This window comes from Tursiops truncatus, chromosome 1 (assembly GCF_011762595.2).
Source record: "Tursiops truncatus isolate mTurTru1 chromosome 1, mTurTru1.mat.Y, whole genome shotgun sequence".
In the NCBI taxonomy this organism is placed as follows: Eukaryota; Metazoa; Chordata; class Mammalia; order Artiodactyla; family Delphinidae; genus Tursiops; species Tursiops truncatus.
Genome location: NC_047034.1, coordinates 69,700,996 through 69,722,231, shown reverse-complemented (window position 1 = coordinate 69,722,231; position 21,236 = coordinate 69,700,996). Strand labels below are relative to the sequence as shown.

Sequence of the window (21,236 nt, the reverse complement as noted above, 5' to 3'; positions counted from 1 at the left end):
CTGTGGGAGGGTTCATGCCAAGGAGTACTTCCCAGAACTTCTGCTGCCAGTGTCCTTATCCCCATGGTGAGCCACAGCCACACAGCCACCCCCCACCTCTACAGGCGACCCTCCAACACTAGCAGGTAGGTCTGGCTCATTCTCCCCTGGGGTCACTGCTCCTTCCCCTGCGTCCTGATGCGCACAATACTTTGTGTGTGCCCTCAAAGAGTGGAGTCTCTGTTTCCCCCAGTCCTGTTGAAGTCCTGCAATCAATTCCCACTAGACTTCAAAGTCTGATTCTCTAGGAATTCCTCCTCCCATTGCCGGACCCCCAGGTTGGGAAGCCTGATGTGGGGCTCAGAACCTTCACTCCAGTGGGTGGACTTCTGTGGTATAAGTGTTCTCCAGTCTGTGAGTCACCCACCCAGCAGTTATGGGATTTGATTTTACTGTGATTGCACCCCTCCTACAGTCTCATTGTGGCTTCTCCTTTGTCTTTGGATGTGGGGTATCTTTTTTGGTGAGTTCCAGTGTCTTCCTGTCGATGATTGTCCAGCAGCTAGTTGTGACTCTGGTGTTCTCGTAAGAGGGAGTGAACATGTCCTTCTACTCTGCCATATTGGTTTCTCCCCCTCTATTTAATTTTTAACAGGTCACTTTGGAATGGCTTTTCACTGTGTTTCCTGCTTTTCCACCATACTCCAGAACTCTACACTCCACAGGCCCTCCTTTCCATGTGCTACCTCTCCCCTTCCCTGCAGACCCTAACCAGTGCAGAGTTTTGAATGTGTAAAATGTGCATAATTATGTGTGAGTGCTTTGTATGTGTATGCATGTATATATGTGCCTGCATATGTGTAGTCATGCATGTATGTGCACATATGTGCATATTGTGTATATTTGTAGTCATGTATGCACATATACACATGTGAGAATAGATCCATACACCCATGTGTCTAATAAGTGTATTTCTGAAGTTTATTGCTGTCTAAAAAAGAGTTTTCTTTTTGAGTTACAACACGTACAAAGAAATGAGAATCCACCTCATTTTGCCTTCTAAAGAAACAAGGCGTCTTCTGGCAAGGTGGAAAGAATCAAATCTATCAGGGATGTCACTCAGAATGGAGCAGACCAATGCAAACTTCTGCAGGGGCTTTGTATTCCTGGGCTCCTCTAGCTTTGGGGAACTGCAGCTCCTGCTCTTCGCATTGTTCCTCTCCCTGTATCTTTTCACCCTGATCAGCAATGTTTTTATTATCACAATCATCAGGCTTGACAGCCATCTGCACACCCCCATGTACCTCTTCCTTTCCTTCTTACCTTTCTCTGAGACCTGCTATACCTTGGGCATTATCCCTAGGATGCTTTCCAGCCTGGTCAGGGGTGGGCAGGCCATCTCCTATGGGGGCTGTGCTGTCCAAATGTTCTTCTCTGCTTCGTGGGTCTGTACCACCTGCTTCCTCCTGGCTGTCATGGGCTTTGACAGATATGTAGCCATCTGTGCCTCACTACACTATGCCAGCCGGGTTGGCACCTCCTTCTTGAGTGGGTATCTCTTTGGGCTGGGAATGATACTGGTCATTTTCCACCTCCCACTTGCAGCTCCCATGAGATCCAGCACTTTTTCTGTGACACGCTGCCCGTGCTGAGCCTGGCCTGTGGAGATACAGGCCTGAGTGAGCTAGGGATCCTATCCTCAGCCTGTTGGTCCTCCTGGTCTCCTTCTCCTTCATCACTATCTCCTACACCTACATCCTGACAGCAATCCTGAGGATCCCCTCCAATGAGGGGAGGAAGAAGCCCTTCTCTACTTGCCCCTCACACCTCACAGTGGTCATTGTTCACTATGGCTGTGCCTCCTTCATGTACCTGAGACCAAAAGCCAGTTACTCTCTTGAGCGGGACCACCTTATTGCTGTCACCTATACTGTGGTGACTCCTCTCCTCAATCCCACTGTTTATAGTCTAAGAAATCGGGCTGTGCAGACAGCCCTGAGAAATGCTTTCTGAGGGAGATTGCTGGGTAAAAGATGAAGGCTACCATAATGGGATAGTCTCCTCTATGTAGGCTGGACATACACCAGAAACACAGGCCACTGGGCCAGATATTCAGGGCTTTAGACCAAAGCTACCCCACCTCCAATTCCCCAAGAGAGTCCCATCCTGTCTCTTGCATGCCCCCCAGGGCTTCCGGGGAATGCAGATGCAGGGCTTCCTGCTCTGGTTACTGTGCTTAACTCACACTGATCTCAGAATCTGAATTTTCACTTTCAGTCTTGCATACACCACACTTAGTTCCTGAAACCCAGTTCATTAAGAATTCTCTAACTGAGCTGAACAAGATGAGGAGAGTTTCAAGTGCCCAAGTTCAAAGCAAGGCTGGCCAGGGATACTGTAGAGATTTCTAAAATCATTACATAATTAGATCATCTGACCAATAATATTCTTCCAAGATCTGAAACTCAGTGACTATCAGGTTGGCAAATAAGTTTGAATGCTTTCCTAAATGAAGAGGTCAGTTATTATTATTTTTTCTCTCCCAAAAGGTGTCTTTAATCTTTTTATGTAGTTGTCTTCTTTATCTCTGGCTCATTATTACTTTGCCCTCTTCTTTTTAATTGGCTCTTCTAGTTGGGTAATTTCTATTTCAGAAAATAGATTTATTTCCTATTTTCCTCAATAATAGTTGTTGCTCTCTAATGGCCTCCTAATCTTGGGTGTGAGGACCTCTTCACTTGTGTCACTCCCTAGTATGGATACTACTCTTTAGAATCTATGGTGGAACTCTCTATCCTGCCTATTTTACTTTCCACTCACAATATGTCATGCATGGTACCAGACATTTCTAGGGATAAGAAAAGGTGGAATGAATTCACACAGTTGTCAGGAAGGAGTTTGAATACAGATTCTGCCACTTACAGTGTGACCCTGGGTAAGTTATTTAATCTTTCTCAGCTTCAAAGTCCTCACCTGTAAAATGGTTGTAACTTCATAGTTTTGTGTTCCTGACTAAACAGGGTCATACGTGCAAATAATTTAGTGCAATAACTGGATCATAATAATCTTCCAATAAATGTCAGCTGCTACTATTAATAATGTGCTAAGCAAAGTGATACTGGCTTTTAGTTTAGGGAGAGGTTATTCTCGGTAGAGGATCAGAGCAGATTTCATATCTAAGGTAGTACTTGAACTTGTTCCTAAAGAATGAGTAAATTTTGAATGCAGTAAGTGGAAATAAAGTACATATATTCTAAGAAGACAGAACAGAATAACTACAGTCTCAGTGGCAAGACAATATAGGCTTATTACAGTGTGGTGAGTTGTCCAGAGGGACAAAAATATCTCACAAATGATGGGTGAAGTTAACTTGGGTTAAGATTTCTTTGAGGAGAGCATTGTGAATACCTTGCTTCAGACTTGATGCTTTTGGTAGTGGAAGATAGGACACAGTATACCTTTGAGCAGAGAGTGGAGTTGAATCTGGGAAGTGATTTAGGAAGATTAATCCAGCAGCAGAGAGGATGATAAATCTCAGCAAGCAGAAAACAGAGCCAAGAAGATCAGTAAGAAATCCATTGCCATCATTTAAAGAAAAGCAAAAAGACCTGAACAAGGATAGAGGTATTGGAAACTGAAAGAAATGGATACATAAGAGATTCTGAAAATGTAGGACTCGTGTGATTCTTCAATGAGTTAAAAGTGGGACAAGACTTAAGAGAGAGGAAAGAACTTACATTGGGGGAATGTTTTTCAGATAGGAATCCATAATTTTCCATGCTCTCAGGGAAGAAACACATCCTCTAGGGAGAATTCAGTGGAAATCAAATTTGGCAGGAAGAAAGCTAGTCCAAGAGAAGAGAATAGGTTGTAGAGAAGTAGGAGATTTAGTTAAATGGCAGAAAGGACTTGGGTTAGGGGAGAAAAGCCATGTACTCTAGGCTCCTTTTCACTAGGTCTGGAAGTAATCTCCTCATTGCATTGAGGTATTTGAGCAAATTCATTTCCAAAATGTATTCAGTTCATCTAGCATAACATTCCCTAAATGCACACTCAGCAATGATGGGTAAAGATGTTCTAAAAATTGCTATGTAATACTCAAAGGTCAATCTACCTTCCAAATGTGGTAGTCTTAAGTATGAAAGGGTATTAAATCACGTGAGGGATCTTTCAGTATATGTTCCTGGGAGCCATCTCCATAGACCTTGGCACAATTGATCTGAGGTGACAGGCAGGAATAGTTTACAAAATGTGCCTAGGTGATTCAAATTCCCTCCCTTGATTACAAATATGGCCATGTGCTTAAAAAGAACAAATCCTCCTCCCAGGTATATACACACATATACACATAGCAAAGCAGAGGTCCCTCTGATGTGAACATGACCACATATGCCCAACTCATGGTTCTTTTTTTTTTTTTTTTGCGGTACGCGGGCCTCTCATCGCTGTGGCCTCTCCCGTTGCGGAGCACAGGCTCCGGCCGCGCAGGCTCAGCGGCCATGGCTCACAGGCCCAGCCGCTCCGGGGCATGTGGGATCTTCCCGGACCGGCGCACGAACCCGTGTCCCCTGCATCGGCAGGCGGACCCTCAACAACTGCGCCACCAGGGAAGCGCCAACTCATGGTTCTTTAAAGAGACAATTAATTCCATAAAGCTCTGGAGTCAGATTTCCTGAGTTTAAAGCCTAGCTTTGCCACTTTTTAGATGTGTGATCTAGAGGAAGTTTATTAACATTTCTGTGCCTCCATTCTCAATGGCAAAATGAAATTTTAACAGTATCTATTTTGTAGGCCTTTTTGTGATGATTAAGATAAAATCTTTAGAACAGAGTCGGCCATACATGAAACACCCAATATGACCATATTTTATTATTTGGAGTTTCTAGGCAGTATCACTTTAGCCTGACATATTTGTTACCCAGTTCATGCTGGCAGAAGCCAGCGCCGGCAGTGTCCAGCATCTTATATTTCATGATATAACCAGCCAAAGAAGAGTAAAGTGCTGTTACCTGGCACAGTGTCTGACTGGAGAGTGTAGGAAGATGGACCTAGATCCAGAGACCCGAGAAGAGTAGGTACTGGGAAATGGATCAGGCTATAGGAAAAAAGAATCAGATGGCTTCCAGGCAAATGTTTAGCATCAGGGAAGCCCATAAAATGTAAAAGAGAGAGTTCTGTTAAGAGTGGAATAGTATTTGGGTCCCAACCAAGCAGTAGGAATCATAAAAGAAAAATCAAGAATGTAGCCACAGGGCTGGGTCCCAGAGGCAGGCTCCCCTCTATAAATTGTAAAGAAGAGAGTTACCAAGGAGCAGCAGGGATTCCAGTTCAAAGTAAGTAAACAAAAGGTCAAGAAAAGATTCGTTTGAAATATGAGGAACTTAACCCTGAGATCAAGAGGAAAATTTGATACAAGTTCTAATTGTTATAATATTATAAATTGAATATTTATAGTCCACAATTATGTATGATAATTCCCATATTACCATTTTTTGCTTGAGTGCATAGGTGGTCAGAATCTGATTTCAGAAGATGCTGTATGTAATTCTAACAGTACCATCTTCTTGGGGAATTTCTGTTGATTCTTTAGATAAATACTATCTTCTTTAGCTTCTATATTATTAATCTCTTTTTATGAGATGGTACTACTGGTCCTTTGCCTTAAAGACTCACCACATGCCTAATAATCTGATTTAGGATTTACAGATACTTGGCAGGGTTCAGGAGAAGAATAAAACCATAGTCACCTCTGCCTTTGGTTATTACAAACATACATTTTTTAGATTTTCCGTATTCGGGCAGTGTGATATTAAATGATACTGATTTTTGATGGCCTACTGGGCTATGAATATTTTCAACTGTAATCATATTTGGTAACTCATAATTTGGTAACACAATTTAGACATTTATGAACATTTTTTGAAATACTTTTTTTATTGTCATACTTCATAGTACCCAATCGTTTAAGCAAAAATCACTAGAAACACTTATACATTATTAGCAGCAAAGACAGCTTTATAGTTTTAACCAACATTTCTTTAAATGGCTCCTGTGACAGGATTTGTCCCTTAGCAAGGACTAATTTCTATACAAAGAATGGGATTGAGACTTGAAATGGTAACCAAGTGGCAATATACATGGATTGGGAGGTGGAGACTGTTCCTGCAGGATACAAAAACAGCTAGGCAGTTTCATACTGAGCAAAGAAATGAACTAAGTCTTCTCACAAGCAAATGACAGCATAAATTTTTACAAGTCAGAACAGAATGTCAGCATTCAAACCTGTTCAGATCAAACCTGGTCTGGAAATTATTTGGAAATAGCACCACCTCTTGTTTCTTTTCTTTTCTTTTCTTTTTTCTTTTTGAGCTTTTTATTATTATTATTAGAGTATAATTGCTTTCCAATGCTGTGTTAGTTTCTGCTGTACAATAAAGTGATTCAGCTATATGTATACCTATATCCCCTCCCTCTTGGACTTCCTTCCCCCACATCCCACTCTTCTAGCTCACCACAGAGCACCGAGCCGAGCTCCCTGTGCTATACAGCAGGTTCCCACTAGCTATCTATTTTACACATGGTAGTGTATTTATGTCAAACCTAATCTCCTAATTCATCCCACCCTCCCCTTCCCCCTCTGTGTCCACATGTCCGTTCTCTACGTCTGTGTCTCTATTCCTGCCCTGCAAATAGGTTCATCTGTACCATTTTTCTAGATTCCACATATATGCGTTAATATGCGATCTTCGTTTTTCTCTTTCTGACTTACTTCACTCCGTGGAAGCAACCTAAATATCCATCAAAAGATGGCTGGATAAAGAAGATGTGGTACATATATATATATATAAAGGAGTATTACTCAGCCATAAATAGGAACAAAATTGGGTCATTTGTTTTTTTTCCTTAATTCTATAAAAATTCTACTGACTCTTAACAATAATAGGAGATAAAAGTAAATCAAAACAAAGATTCTTTTTATCACATTAAAAGTTTGGAGAAAATTCAGGGACATACAGGACAAAAAGAAGACCTGCCATGCCCATATTTTGCTGTTCTGAGAGTAATAACATTCACTCTAATGGGGAAGTATGAAAAATGGACAGATTGAGAAGAAAATGTGTGCTGTGCTGGTCTTCTCTGTATGATTCCATTTTATAGACTAAAATATTGGGGTTTCCCAGAATATCAAATATCTCCATTTTCAAATGTAAGAATTTAAACACATTTCAAGCTCAAGAAACACTGTTTGTAGTTTATTTTGGATCTTATGTATCTACTGCACCCAAGCATTTATTTACAGTGTAATTAGCTGCCTATATTTAGATGACAGTACAATTCTCAGAAATATAGAAAACCAATTGAGTCAGGAACATTTTACTTCATATTGTTCTATCAAAAAGAACTTTAAAAAACGTTTTTTTAAAGGAAATACTTTATTCTATAATCAGAAAAAACACAAAATAATAAGGATAGGTAGAACTCAACAAACGAAAAATAGAGACCTTGTTTAATACGCCTCAGCAGTGACTAGTTGCATATAAAATAAACCCATGGCCTCCTCTCCTCCAATTTTGTTAATGCCTTTATCTACCAAGCCCAAGAATTTTTTCAGGTCCTGCAATAAATGTAAAACACACACACACACACACACACACACACACACACACACACACACACACACACGACTATCTTTCCACCCTCTGTACTCGCCTGTCTCCTTCATCCCCCAATACTTCCCACAACATCAAGATTCTCTGACCCAGGAATAGCTGCTTATCACTTGCCAAAGTAGGAACTGATGAAGCCAACATAATCATAGCCAGCAGGCTGGCTTCGGCCCCGTGGGTCCATGTATTGCTGCATATGTGAGGCACAGAATGACACTTGTTCTGGGGTTAGGGCCTGAAACATAAAAAAAAAAAAAAAGAAATACAGTAATAAGGATTAAAAATAGCTGGCTATTTGGGTCTTCTAATATGCCCTAAACTCAGGAAGTGGAGAGACTTTGGAAGAAGAAGCCAGTCCTGGTCCTATCACGTGCTTTTCTTATAGAAAGAAATCTATAATTTCTAATGAATAAGACCAACTCATCTCTTCAACTTAGTTCTTATCCAAAGAGTCCCATCTCACTCTGACTGCACTATTTACACCATTCTCTAAATTTGGCTTATTAAATAAACAGGATAAATAAATAGCCTTAAAAACCAAGTAGCATGTTTGGGATTGACACTGATAGTCGTTAGAGGTTGACTGTAGGTTTTTGAGTTGTGTCAAGACAACATGAGTGATCAAAGCAAATGATATCCAGTGCATAACACTATCTGAGAAAAAGTTGGGGAGGGGAATGTGGTTGCCTATGGTAAGTAGGCAGCCAAGCCTGAGATGAGCAAAATGTTGATTATGATGAGAGTGTAATGAGAGTGGATGCAAACTGGAATCTGACCTGCTTCATGTCCTCTTTGGTAATATAGGCCTTGCCCTCTGCCAGGGCTTGGAAAGCATCCTCTAGTTCATCGCTGGACTTGATGTTCTCTGACTCCTTGACGATCAGGAAGTCGGTATAGTCGGTTTGTGAGATATAGCCCTTTCTGTTGGGAGAAATAGATCAGGAATTGTCCCCTCTCAAGACAAAGAGGAAGGCAGATCCGTTTCTCATCCTACTCAGTGTCTCAGAGACAGAGAGAAGCTGGATTCTCCAAGTGTCTGTCCCATCTCAGCTCTCTGAGACTATGGGGCTATGATCTCTATTTGACCCACATCCTCATGCCCTTACAGCCAAATAAACAGTTTCCTAAGTTCTAGTCTCTGTTTCCACATGGGTCAGTCAGCCTGACTCTCTAGGTAGAATTTGGGGATTTTCCACTAGCACCAGTCTCTACGTATCTCAAGCTCTTCAAGTTGAGTTGAAGACCTCTATTTCTGATCTTCTTTGGTCCTTGGTATAAGAAAGAATTGATCTCTAATAGTAACGTAATCCCTCTATGACTCTGTCCCACCCTCACAAGCACACAACAACCCCATCCGCAGGAGCTGGCCTTTGAATAATCCATGTCTCGTTAAGATCTTACACAAGGGAAGGAATTATTCTCTCAAGTTCCTTTCTCAGAACCAGCTGAAATTCCTAGATCAAACATAAACCAGGAATTGAACAAATTGCAGAGCTGGTGCCTGAGTTGGAGTTAGTGCCATGAACTTCTGAGATAATCCTAAAAGGGCACCAAAAGCTGCTCAATTCATTTATGGTAGTCTGTATATTCCTACTCTCAAGATGAATTAATTTCATATTTTATGGATTTTACTTTCTGTGCTTGCCCCCCCCCCCCACCAAGCCTCATTCTCTGCTATGGTCTGGCCCTTGGTTTTCCTCCTACCTCCCTGGATCAACAGCATCCAGGAATTTCTCAAACTTGGGCTCAGGTTCACCTTCCTCCACCATGGGCAAGTAGTAATTGAGCCCTCTCAGGCAGGACCGGAAATCTTTGTGACTTAAGCGACCTGTCAAATTCTCATCAAAGTGCCTAAAGAATAAAAACATTTTATCAAGTTCAATAGGAATCAGATTAAAAAAGAAAAGAATAGTTATTTTTGTGCTAGTTGGGGCTTTAGTAACATTCCATAAGTTTATCAGTTGAGTGGAGAGCTTGCCTGTGTTCCACACTTTTTTTTAAAACCTAATGGATAGAGGGAAATGAATAAAATGTTGAACATAAAGTAAAAGTATTTCCTAAAATCAAGGAATCCCATAGACATACTAAAAGCCAAGACTTGAAGCTAAATAACATATCTACATCTTCATTTAAGATCCTACTAAATCACACTGAGGGAAAAAATAATAGTTCCTTGGAAATTCATTCTGATTGTCTGGAAAACAAAGAACCAATCAACTATGAAGTTATACTCACCTGAAGGCTGTTTCAAACTCCTGTAGTGTCTCCTCACTCAGACCAGTGATGTCTCTGAAAGGAAAAACAAAAATTAACCCATGAAATAAACAGAGAAATATAAAAAGACATGCCATAAAAATAAGAGAGGAATTTTAGTGACTATTATGCTAGTCAAGTGATCTAGTTCAGGGGTTGGCAAACTATGATCCATGGGCCAAATCCAGTCAGTCACTCACTTTTGTATAGTCAATGAACTGAGAATGGTTTTTACATGATTACAAATAATCAAAAGAAGAAGTCTGTTTCCTTAAACATTAAAAATGGTGAGAAACTCAAATTTCAGTGTCCATAAATAAAATTTTACTGGAACATGTCCATGCTCATTCATTTATGAATTATCAATAGATGTTTTCTCTTCACAGCAGCAGGGTTGAGTAGTTAAACCAGAGGCTATATGTCTCACAAATTGTATGATACTTATTATCAAGATCTTTACAGAAAAAGTTTGCCAATCTCTGATCCAGATAACTAATGCTGCCAAAAAAGCTATGGAGAACTAAGGCTGCTCTGATATAATTAATTTATTTAGAAAAAAAAATGAAAATTTTCTTTTCTGCTCTATACTTTGAATATTTATTTCATTCTAGACATTTCGGTGGGAATTTTACAAAAGGGAATGCTTTCTGAAGAGGTCATAGATGGTGAATAGACTCAGAGAAATGGATGGTGAGTAGACACAGGGGTTTGGGAGCACTGTGTCCCAGTTTATAATAGCCTCCTATAAAAAGAGAAATAGTCATTCTGTGGGTCAGTAAAGAGAGAGAATATCGGTTCTGGGGATAGTGAGTGTACTATCGCTGAAGCAACTCCTGTATACAGTACCCCAAACTTTAGTTCTTGGAGCTAAGTTTCTAATACCTAACACCACCCACACCCTTGCCCAGCCCTGGCCATGGGTTCTCAATACCTGGCTTGGATCTGTTCTTCCAGACTGTGCTGCCTTCTCATCCCAAGCTGGTAGAGCTGGTCCCACTGCTGAGCCAGCCCAATGGTGCTGTATTTAATGTCCAGGACCAGAGCCTCTTCTAAGTTTTCCCCCAGGTCCTCAATCTTGGTCAGCTTACGCTTCATTGCCTGGATCTCCTTCTGCTTCCTCTGGAAAAAGACAAAGAAGAGAGGCAGTCACCCAGGGTACCAGATCCAAACCTAGGGATGATACAGAAGGTAAGAAGCTGATAAGTTTAGACTTCCCTTCACTTCTCCTTTTCAATTATCTTCAGGAAATTTCCTGTCCTCTGTAAACAATGAACTACTCAGGAAAACCACCTCACTTATATTTGTATTCCTCATTTATAAAGTGGTGGAAAGGTTAAATGACATGACTTCTATCATTCTGGTAATCTGTAATATATAAATCTAAGCATCAACAGTTATATACTGCAGATAAAGAAGGGTAGGATTTCCAGGATCCATGCTCCCAGTGATTTGCATCATGAATTATTTGTACTATTGATTGTGGTTGAGCTCTGAGGTCCACTTAAACTTCCCAGTGTTCACACTTCAGTCTCCTTCATTGGCTTGGACAGACTTCCACAAGACTCTTCCGTCATTCAGGCATATTATATGCCAAACATCTACATTTAGGTCATGTTTTCTGAACAGGGGAATGTCTTTTCCTAAAGAGGGGAGGAGTGAATTGGTTGTGATGAGGGGGGTAGTTGTGAAAACATATTAGATATTACAATGGTTTGTGGTCCTCCAAAACTCAATCCTGTCTGACAACATCTTTTTAGCATTAAGTTCTCTCATTGGGGATAAATTAGATTTAATTAGTTAAATTTTTATTCTGGTGGTGGGGGGAAAGAAAATAAGGTTAAGGTTAAAAACACTGTTCTAGCCAACTGCTTTTTTTTGGCCATTTTATTTTATTTTTTTAAACATCTTTATTAGAGTATAATTGCTTTACAATGGTGTGTCAGTTTCTGCATTATAACAAAGTGAATCAGTTATACATTTACATATGTCCCCATATCTTTTCCCTCTTGCATCTCCTTCCCTCCCACCCTCCCTATCCCACCCCTCTAGGTGGTCACAAAGCACCGAGCTGATCTCCCTGTGCTATGCAGCTGCTTCCCACTAGCTACCTATTTTACATTTGGTAGTGTATATATGTCCATGTCACTCTCTCACTTTGTCCCAGCTTACCCTTCGCCCTCCCCATATCCTCAAGTTCATTCTCTAGTAGGTCTGCATCTTTATTCCCGTCTTGCCCCTAGGTTCTTCTGACCATTTTCTTTCTTTCTTTCTTTCTTTAGATTCCATATATATGTGTTAGCATATGGTATTTGTTTTTCTCTTTCTGACTTACTTTACTCTGTATGAGAGACTCTAGGTCCATCCACCTCACTACAAATGACTCAGTTTCATTTCTTTTTATGGCTGAGTAATATTCCATTGTATATATGTGCCACATCTTCTATATCCATTCGTCTGTTGATGGACACTTAGGTTGCTTCCATGTCCTGGCTATTGTAAATAAAGCTGCAATGAACATTTTGGTACATGACTCTTTGAATTATGGTTTTCTCAGGGTATATGCCCAGTAGTGGGATTGCTGGGTCATATGGTAGTTCTATTTTTAGTTTTTTAAAGAACCTCCATACTGTTTTCCATCGTGGCTGTACAAATTCACATTCGCACCAGCAGTGCAAGAGGGTTCCCTTTTCTCCACACCCACTCCAGAATTTCTTGTTTGTAGATTTTTTGATGATGGCCATTCTGACTGGTGTGAGATGATATCTCATTGCAGTTTTGATTTCCATTTCTCTAATGATTAATGATGTTGAGCATTCTTTCATGTGTTTGTTGTCAATCTGTATATATTCTTTGGAGAAATGTCTATTTAGGTCTTCTGCCCATTTTTGGATTGGGTTGTTTGTTTTTTTGATATTGAGCTGCATGAGTTGCTTGTATGTTTTGGAGATTAATCCTTTGTCAGTTGCTTCATCTGCAAATATTTCCCCCCATTCTGAGAGTTGTCTTTTCGTCTTGTTTATGGTTTCCTTTGCTGTGCAAAAGCTTTGAAGTTTCATTAGGTACCATTTGTTTATTTTTGTTTTTATTTCCATTTCTCTAGGAGGTGTAGCCCACTGCTTCACTCAATTATTAAGAGATAGTCTAGATTCAATTTTATTTTCTTACCACATCAAATAATAACAGAAATTTGTCAATGTTACAAGTTGTAGGTCAGGAGCTTTTGCATTTGTTCCCTTACTTAATCATTAGAGTAAGTCTATAATGTAGCTATTATTGACTCCATTGTATAGATACAGAAATTGAAGTTGAGATTTAAGCAAACTGACATCCATGTCCATGAAGTGGTGGCCAAAGGTTAGAATGCAAATTGTTGACAGGGTTGACACCAGAGACTTAGGCTTTTGACTTTTGGGCCAGGGGACTTACCTAAAAGAATCACCAGTTTCCTTTGAGCAGTTTTTCTTGCACTCTTTGAAATTCCAGCAATGTTTAGAGCTAATGAATGAACATTACTTACTTTATTTGCTTCCAGCTGGGATTCTAGAGTTCCTGTTTCTTTCAGCAAAGATCTAGTTAAGAACCAGAGGAATACATTACTTATAATATCAGAGGTCAGTATTTTACACAAACAGACCAACTCAAAACCCCTACACTTCCATAGTTCTTCCAAGTTATATAGCTTTTCTGAAATGAATTTTCACAATGCCAAATTTTCACAAGACCAAACCGTCTCTGTTTATTGGCAACAAATGAAAAGGAAAGTAAGGCTCTCCCAGTTCTTCTCTGCCTACGAGAAAGCTTCCATACTTCCCTCCTAGTTATTATTCTCAAATATACCCTTAACCTAATGTAGGCAAGACTTCACCTAGTGGGGTGTAGGGCCAGAATGATATACACTTTGCTTCTCTTTCTTACCCCACATTTTACTTAGGGACCATCAGATTGCAATGGGATGAAGAAGCTTTAGTACTAAGGCCTCCTTAACTAATTCTTTCAGAATGATACAACAAAACAAACATGATAACATAAAATACTGACCCATCCAGAAAGTAATCCCTGGATATGGAGGTCCAGATCAGGAATCAGAGGAGAGAAAAGTGAAATCACATGTTAACATGGTTTACTTAAATGATCTTCTTTCTTCAGATTTATGATACATTCTAAATTCTTTGTACCTAGAAAGTATGAACCTGTTCCAGCCACTGTCCCCAAAATGTCCCCCACACTGAGAAGCTCAGAGCCTTCTGTGCATCTCTTTACTTTAGGATGAAGGGCTCAGGTGTCAGGTGATATGCTCAGTGTTGGGCACCTGCTGCCAGGGGAGGAGGGACCAAAACCAGAGGCAGAGGAGGGTGAGCTGTATATCCTCTGCCTTCCGTCAGATGTTTTATTTAGCCATGATACAGAATTTCTTTTTGTTCATTTTCTGACTTATCCTTGTCAATGGGTTTGTAGGAACAGTAGCATGGATTGCCTAAAACAACACTTTAACTCCATAATGCTGACCCACCTGCTGAATATAGTCTACCACCTTTGACCATTTACTCATTTATTATACCCTCTAAGTCTCCTCTTTTCCAAGCCATTTGCCCCAGAAGATGTGACAAATGTTCTTTTCATGTATAGAACATTTTGCATTTAATAAAAGCAATTAGCATATATTATCTCACTTGATTCTCTTCACTGTTTTAGTAGTCAAGCAACATAATAATTTCCTATGAAGTATTCACAGTGTACTCTGCTCTGGTTGTGCCAATAAATACATATGTGACCTTGATCAAGTCAATTTATCTACTGAACTTCTTTCCACATTTGGAAACAGTGGTAATAGGATCAGCTCTGTACACTTTTCAAGGTTGCTCTGAAAGTTGAGATAATGGATCATAGAAATACTTTGTAAAGTACAAAGGGGAAGGCAAACATAAGGGACTGTTACTATTTTTGGACTGTAATTATAGGCGAGAGGGAAAAAAAGTATCAAGGAGAGAATGCAGAATGGGCAACGAGATGAAATTCTCATTTCTCAATTTTGCAATGATTGATTTAGAGTACATTCAATTCCAAATACAAAGCACAGACAGGATATGGTGATTTTAGGACAGCATAAATACTGTAAGAGTTCCCCTTCCTTCCCTCAGTTATGTATTTCATCCCTATAGTAAATGGAAAGTATAGTATAGGGATCATGAATTTGGGGGTATAACAGCACACCTGGTCTGCACGATCCAATCAAGGAAGGCACTGGCATTCTGTTCAAATTCTTGGCACATCTCAAAGTTCTTGACCTGTCTTGACTCTTCCTTTTCCAGCTCCTGCTCCCTTTCCTAAAACCCCAAATCACAGATAGTAATGTGCACATTGCAGGCCTTTCTTTGAATAAAATAACTGTTTCTGAGTCTCACCTGCACATCTTCCCTCTTCCAAATCTCACCTATCTTCCAATACTATTGCCTGTGTGCTTACTTTTCTTCCAGTCCATCTCTTCTCATCTCAGAAATGTGAAAGAAGCTTATGCAACTTCCCATAAGTACTTACAGGTGTTACCAAGCCCAGTAACAAATAAACTAGTAACAAAGGCAAATCTTTCTTCAACTCAAATTTTTTCCAGTTGAAATTTCATTTAAATGAACATAAACGTAGCTTTAAAGGAAAAGATAATGAGTTGCCAAATGAAATTGGTGATTTTATAGTGAAATTTTTCTTCGTAAACTTTTAAAATACTTTCCATAGCTTCAGTAATGAGCATTACTATATACAGACAAAAATTAAACACAAACACATTAAAAAGGCACTTTTGGAGATGTGTATAAAATAGAGAATGCCTTGGAGTATATATACTGTAAAGATATATACAAGCCTCATGAACTTCTCATAACCTATTTTTAGAGCCATCTCCTTGAGCTTGTGCTTGCTTCCTTGAATCACCACTCAACACCCAGATGCTTGAGACTCTAACCTATAGGGCATAGGGCTATGCCTGTTGTGAACATATTTCCAAATTTTTTCTTAGATTGTCTCAGTGCATGACTGCTGTCCCAATATAATTATTAATAGTGTTCCTTTCTTTCTCAAAAGTCCCCAAACTTGGATATTGTATCAAGTGATCATGCTCACTATAGCCAAAGGAACTCTCTGCTCTGCCCCAAGCTACCTTGACGATGTCAGATAGGTGATTCCAGATCCTTTCTAGCACCTCCACTGTTAACCACGTATAGGGACTAGAGGACACATTTAAGGCTTTAATCTGCTGGTCTAGCTCTAGCAAATAGTTGAAGTCTCCTTGGGCCCTTGTCAAGGAGGCCAAGAAGTCCTCATGGTCCTTCTTCAGCTGCTGAATTGCATCCAGTGAGATACAGCGCACAGGCTCTGACAGGTCCTCCTCAGCATTCTCACACCAGTTGTTGAAAGCTGAAGCCTTGTGTGCAAATTCCATGAATAGATCCTCAGCCTAGAGAGGAAAAACAAAGACACCTCCATCTTTTCTGATAAAGCTCGTCAGCAGAAAACAAGACTGAGGATAAAAAAAATGACGGTCTTCAAATATTTTCAGGGCCAACACTCTAAGAGGGCAGAACTAAAACCAATGGAGACCATGTGATCAGATGGATGGACATGTAAATTCAAGGTACAAGCTCTGATCCTAGCATTTTCTCTTCTTCTTCCAACATTTACAAATGAAGTTGGATGACTTCTAGGATTATATTAGCTATAAGATTCCAAAAGTGGCAAGGGTAGATTGCAATGATAAGATTTCATGATTTCTTGTTCTGATGTCTGTGTTCCAAGTCTACTTGGCACATAGTAAACATGCACAAATAAGTGTTAAATGAATGAATGGATAATTGATTGAATAAAAAGTATCAATTTGTGGGATAGGCATTTCTTCTTTCTCTCCTCTGATCTTCTGCAGACCACACTTCCTTGATGTCTGTTTGCATATACTGAGTACTCATCCTACCTTCCTTCTAAACCTTGTTCAAGGCTCATCTCATGCCTGAATCCCCTGCTTAAACCCATTTCCTACCCTCTAATCTGTATCCTTATCCATGCAATACTCTTTGGAGTTATTCATATGCTCTGAATGACTTTGAATTTCTAAATGAGAGAAATAGCATGGATTTTCCCAAACAGTAGGTAATAGAAAAGTCTTAGATACAAAATACATCACATAGGGACTTCTCTGTTGGCTCGGTGGTTAAGAACCTCCCTGTCAATGCAGGGGACACAGGTTTGAGCCCTGGTCCGGGAAGATCCCACATGCTGCAGAGCAACTAAGCCTGTGCGCCCCAGATACTGAGCCTGCACTCTAGAGCCTGTGAGCCACAACTACTGAAGCCCATGAACCTAGAGCCCATGCTCCACAACAAGAGAAGGCACCGCAATGAGAAGCTCGTGCACCACAACAAAGAGTAGCCCCCACTCGCCGCAACTAGAGAAAGCCCGTGCACAGCAATGAAGACCCGATGCAGCCAAAAGTAAATAAATAAATAAATTTATAACAAAAATTGAAATAAAATACATCATATATTTTGGGTCAGCAGATTGTACTTTCAAAGAGAGTTATATTATACAGATATGAAAATAAGTTTTCATCTCCAAACATAGGGGTTAAAGAGGAGAAAATTGACCCAAATGGAAGGAGATTGCAAAGGTATTACACCATTACACCTTCTCTGTATTCATTTCAGCAATCTATACACTAAAATAGACCAAACACAGAGAAAACTAATATTGCCTCTACCCAAGAAGGACATGAAAACCTATAAATAATGTCATATTGTTTTCATAATATTATGTATCAACTGAATATTTTACAAAGATTTTAAAATCATAAAATAAAATAAAACTCTTTGCAGATTGAAAATTGAGTAAAATAGAATTAGAATGTGAAGTATCTTCTATGTAGAATGTGTGTATGTACATATGTGTGTGTGTGTGTGTGTGTGTGTGTATAGATATGGATATGCAGTTTTCCATTAATTGCTTTAACTTTTCACTTAAGATTAATTTCTGTAGGTTCCATGTCCTTCAATAGAGTAGAAATTAATTAAGGATCTGATTTTGTATTTGTGTGTTTTCTGATTCCTGTAACTCCCTACCTTAACTTGTTGCCAGGTACAATACTTCTTATGGTCTAGAAATACTAAGTAATTTCACTGACCATCTTGACTTCCTTTTACTATTAATATTTTTATCATCAACATCCAATACCTTAGCAGCCACCACTAGAAAAAACATTTTAAAACTTATATCCATATAGAACATGGTGGTTTATATTGCATTTTCAGATCTATTATCTCTTTTAATAGTAATAACATAGAAATAGCTATGATGGTGATATTACCTTATTTTATAAATAGAGAAATCAAGGTTCAGAAATGTTAAGTGACACATGCAAGGTCCCCTAGCTAGGAAAGATGAGAACACAAGTTATACTTGTCTAATATTCCTTTTATTTGAGTTAGCAAAAAAGACAAGGACAACCTTGACTCCTACATGCCAGTATTAGTTCTTCCATACAGTAAGATCTTCTATCCCTTGTCTCACCTACCTGTTTCCATTATATGTACCTGGCTTCCATCATAAGTCAGATGGATAACTGATAAATCAGTCAAAAAAATACTCCCTATCAATCTAAAAAAATGAATTACTTCTTGCTCATAAGAATGTCTTCCTGATTCTTTGCAATGTACTCACTTAAATGTCTATAGTATTCAAACATGGTTTCCAGTATCTATTTCTGGATTTCATGGCTAAGGTACAGATAATTGAGGCCTGATGGTGGTTCACCATTTTTTTTTTTTACCTTCTGTAGGGGCAGCTGTTTTTTCAGCAATTCCTGTCTGTGGGCTTCAGAAGCTTCCAGCAGCTGTTCCCAGAGCCTCAGCAGGGCAGCATGGCGCTCCTTAATGGCTTCAGTCTGGCTGTGCTCAGCAGCCACCAGTTGGTCCTTCAGGTCAGTTATCTCAGACAGTCTTTCTTGCTGGAAGCTCTGCAGACTGGCATGCAGTGTGTCCTGAGAAAGACCCATAGAGAAGCTGTGAACAGAAAAATAATGCCGATTCCAAGGGGTCATTCATACCTGGGTTCCACCAGATTGGACCTATACAAGAGTTTAGAGTGATGTCCAAGGAAAATGAAATAGGACTTAGAGACGTTTGTAAACATTTGGGATTGGAATTATAGTTAAATTCCAGTGTTTTAAATTGGATTTTAGATTAGGTACAAAATTAATATTAAGGGAGTATTGGAGCATGATGTGATAGTCCAAATCAAAACTAAATTCTTCTTAAGGCTCATATTCTAAGACTCTTTTATATCACTTATTAGATGTTGCAGTCTAATTAGCACTAGACATTGTGGGAGTATGCAAACTAACAAAAGACCTTATACAGGTGCCAGTTATACAAATGATTGTGTGTGTGTGCATGTGTGTATGCAAATGATATCAGAATCACAAAATTCAGGATGTTCCACTTCCAGCTTTAACAGGGTGGTATGTATTCGACCAATTCTCCCTTTGAGAACAACTTTTAATGCTGGATAAAAGTACAAAAAATCAGCTGTTTGAAAGGGATCAGAATGTAACTCAGGTAGCTATAACTTGAGGGATCAAAATTCCAGGGAGAAGGAAATAGTAGCAAACTAAGAGTAATACTCTCTGTCACTTTCCCCTTTGAAGTATAAGCTGTACAGGGTGAGGTAGTGGAGGAAGCAGATGTTCAGATCTTTTGATCATCTCATGGAACTAAAGGGACAAAAATTGGAGTTCTGGGAAACTGGGGCATCCACGGTTTAAGAAAATCATGAAAAGGGAGCTGCAGAAAAGGAGGCTCAATAATCTCCCTGTATGTCCCCATCAGGGTATTTATAGATTTCTAAACACAAGTCCTAGAAGTCAAGCAGAAAACAGTAGCTAAGAATGTAGAATCTAAAATCTAAAGAATCTAAAATCTAAGAATTTTCTGCAGTCACACAGTGCTGTGATCAGGACACATCAAGTAGGAGCAGACTTAGTGAAAGAGGTTTAGTTGAAACCTCTAAAGTCCCTAGGTTTAAGAGCAAACTGAAAAAGGCTAGTCCTCAGGAAAACTGAAATCACATCTTGAATCATTACTGAAAAAAGTGGGGTTGGATAGGGGATAGGGGAGGGGAGGTGTTAAATTATAGCTTTAAATAAAACTCATGAATTAATTACTTTAAATGTAAATGGATTTACTACTCCATTAAATTCATCAATAGATAATAAATCAAACTCATCTATATTATATTTATAAAAGATGCATCTAAGACATACAGACACTCTGCACTTCTATGTTCATTGCAACATTATTCTCAGTAACCAAGATACAGAAGCAAACTAAGTGCCTGTCAACAGAACAATGGATAAAGAAGGTATGTGATATACACATATGGAATATTATTCAGTCAGGAGGAAGAAGGAAATCTTGCTGTGTGCAACAACTTGGATGAAACTTGAGGGCATTATGCTAAGTGAAATAAGTGTCAGAGAGAAAGACAAATACTGTATAATGTTACTTACATGTGGAATCTAAAAAAGCCAAACTTAGAGAAACAGCCAAACTTAGAGTACATTGGTGGTTGCCAGGGGCTGGGAGGTGAAGGAAATGGGGAGAAATTGGTCAAAGGGAACAAACTTCCATTTATAAGATTAACAAGTGCTGGAGAGCTAATGCACAGCATGGTGATTATAGCTAATATTTCTGTATTATGTACTTTAAAGTTGTTAAGAGAGTAGATCTTAAATGTTCTCACCTTAAGAAAGAAATGGTAATTATGTCACAGGATGAAGGTGTTAGCTAATGCTACAGTGGTAACCATTTTACAATTTATAAATGTACCAAATCAACAACAAAAACAAAAAATATAAAGGCATAGAAATATTTTTTAAAGGGTTGGAAATAGATATACATTGCAAATAGTAAACAAAAGAAAATTGGTATCGTATACTAATATATGAAAAAAAATTTAAGAAGTGTTAAAAAAAGTGTTATTGGAGAGAAAGAGAAACTTTTCATAATTAAAAGAATCAATTCATCAAGATTATTTCATAATTCTAAATGTCAACACAACTTTTAACCTAGCTTTAAAATATATAAAATAAAATATTTAAATAACATAAGTAACAAAATCTGATAGGTAATATAAATTATTGCAAAATACACATTCTTTTCAATTGTACAAAGACTATTCACCAAAAGAGTGAATAAATTTTTTTTTAAATTAAAAAAAATCAAGTAATATGAAATGAAGTTAAAAAATAATAAAGATATAAAAAGATATTAATGGAATATAGTACAAAGATACAACAGAGAA

The 21,236-nt window shown here is 38.9% G+C and overlaps 2 protein-coding genes across 4 annotated transcripts in view; one reads left to right on the top strand and one right to left on the bottom strand.

The window, feature by feature from the left end:
* Positions 1-1,091: 1,091 nt before the first annotated feature.
* Positions 1,092-2,016, top strand: LOC101322860 (olfactory receptor 10Z1). The gene is given in 3 exon segments (XM_019934063.2): positions 1,092-1,575; positions 1,578-1,670; positions 1,673-2,016. Coding segments are annotated over 3 exon segments (921 nt in total).
* Positions 2,017-7,393: 5,377 nt separating this feature from the next.
* SPTA1 (spectrin alpha, erythrocytic 1) overlaps positions 7,394-21,236 on the bottom strand; it is a 67,646-nt gene continuing 53,803 nt past the window's right edge. For all 3 annotated transcript variants that reach the window (XM_033856794.2, XM_073805772.1, XM_073805773.1), the window contains 10 exons: positions 18,706-18,915; positions 16,051-16,347; positions 15,111-15,223; positions 13,938-13,955; positions 13,417-13,468; positions 10,831-11,018; positions 9,882-9,935; positions 9,351-9,497; positions 8,423-8,567; positions 7,394-7,881 (listed from right to left, as the gene is read on the bottom strand). In XM_033856794.2, the coding sequence (XP_033712685.1) occupies positions 7,756-7,881; positions 8,423-8,567; positions 9,351-9,497; positions 9,882-9,935; positions 10,831-11,018; positions 13,417-13,468; positions 13,938-13,955; positions 15,111-15,223; positions 16,051-16,347; positions 18,706-18,915 (1,350 nt within the window). In that variant the 3' untranslated portion in view covers positions 7,394-7,755. The remainder of the gene's footprint in view (positions 7,882-8,422; positions 8,568-9,350; positions 9,498-9,881; positions 9,936-10,830; positions 11,019-13,416; positions 13,469-13,937; positions 13,956-15,110; positions 15,224-16,050; positions 16,348-18,705; positions 18,916-21,236) is intronic.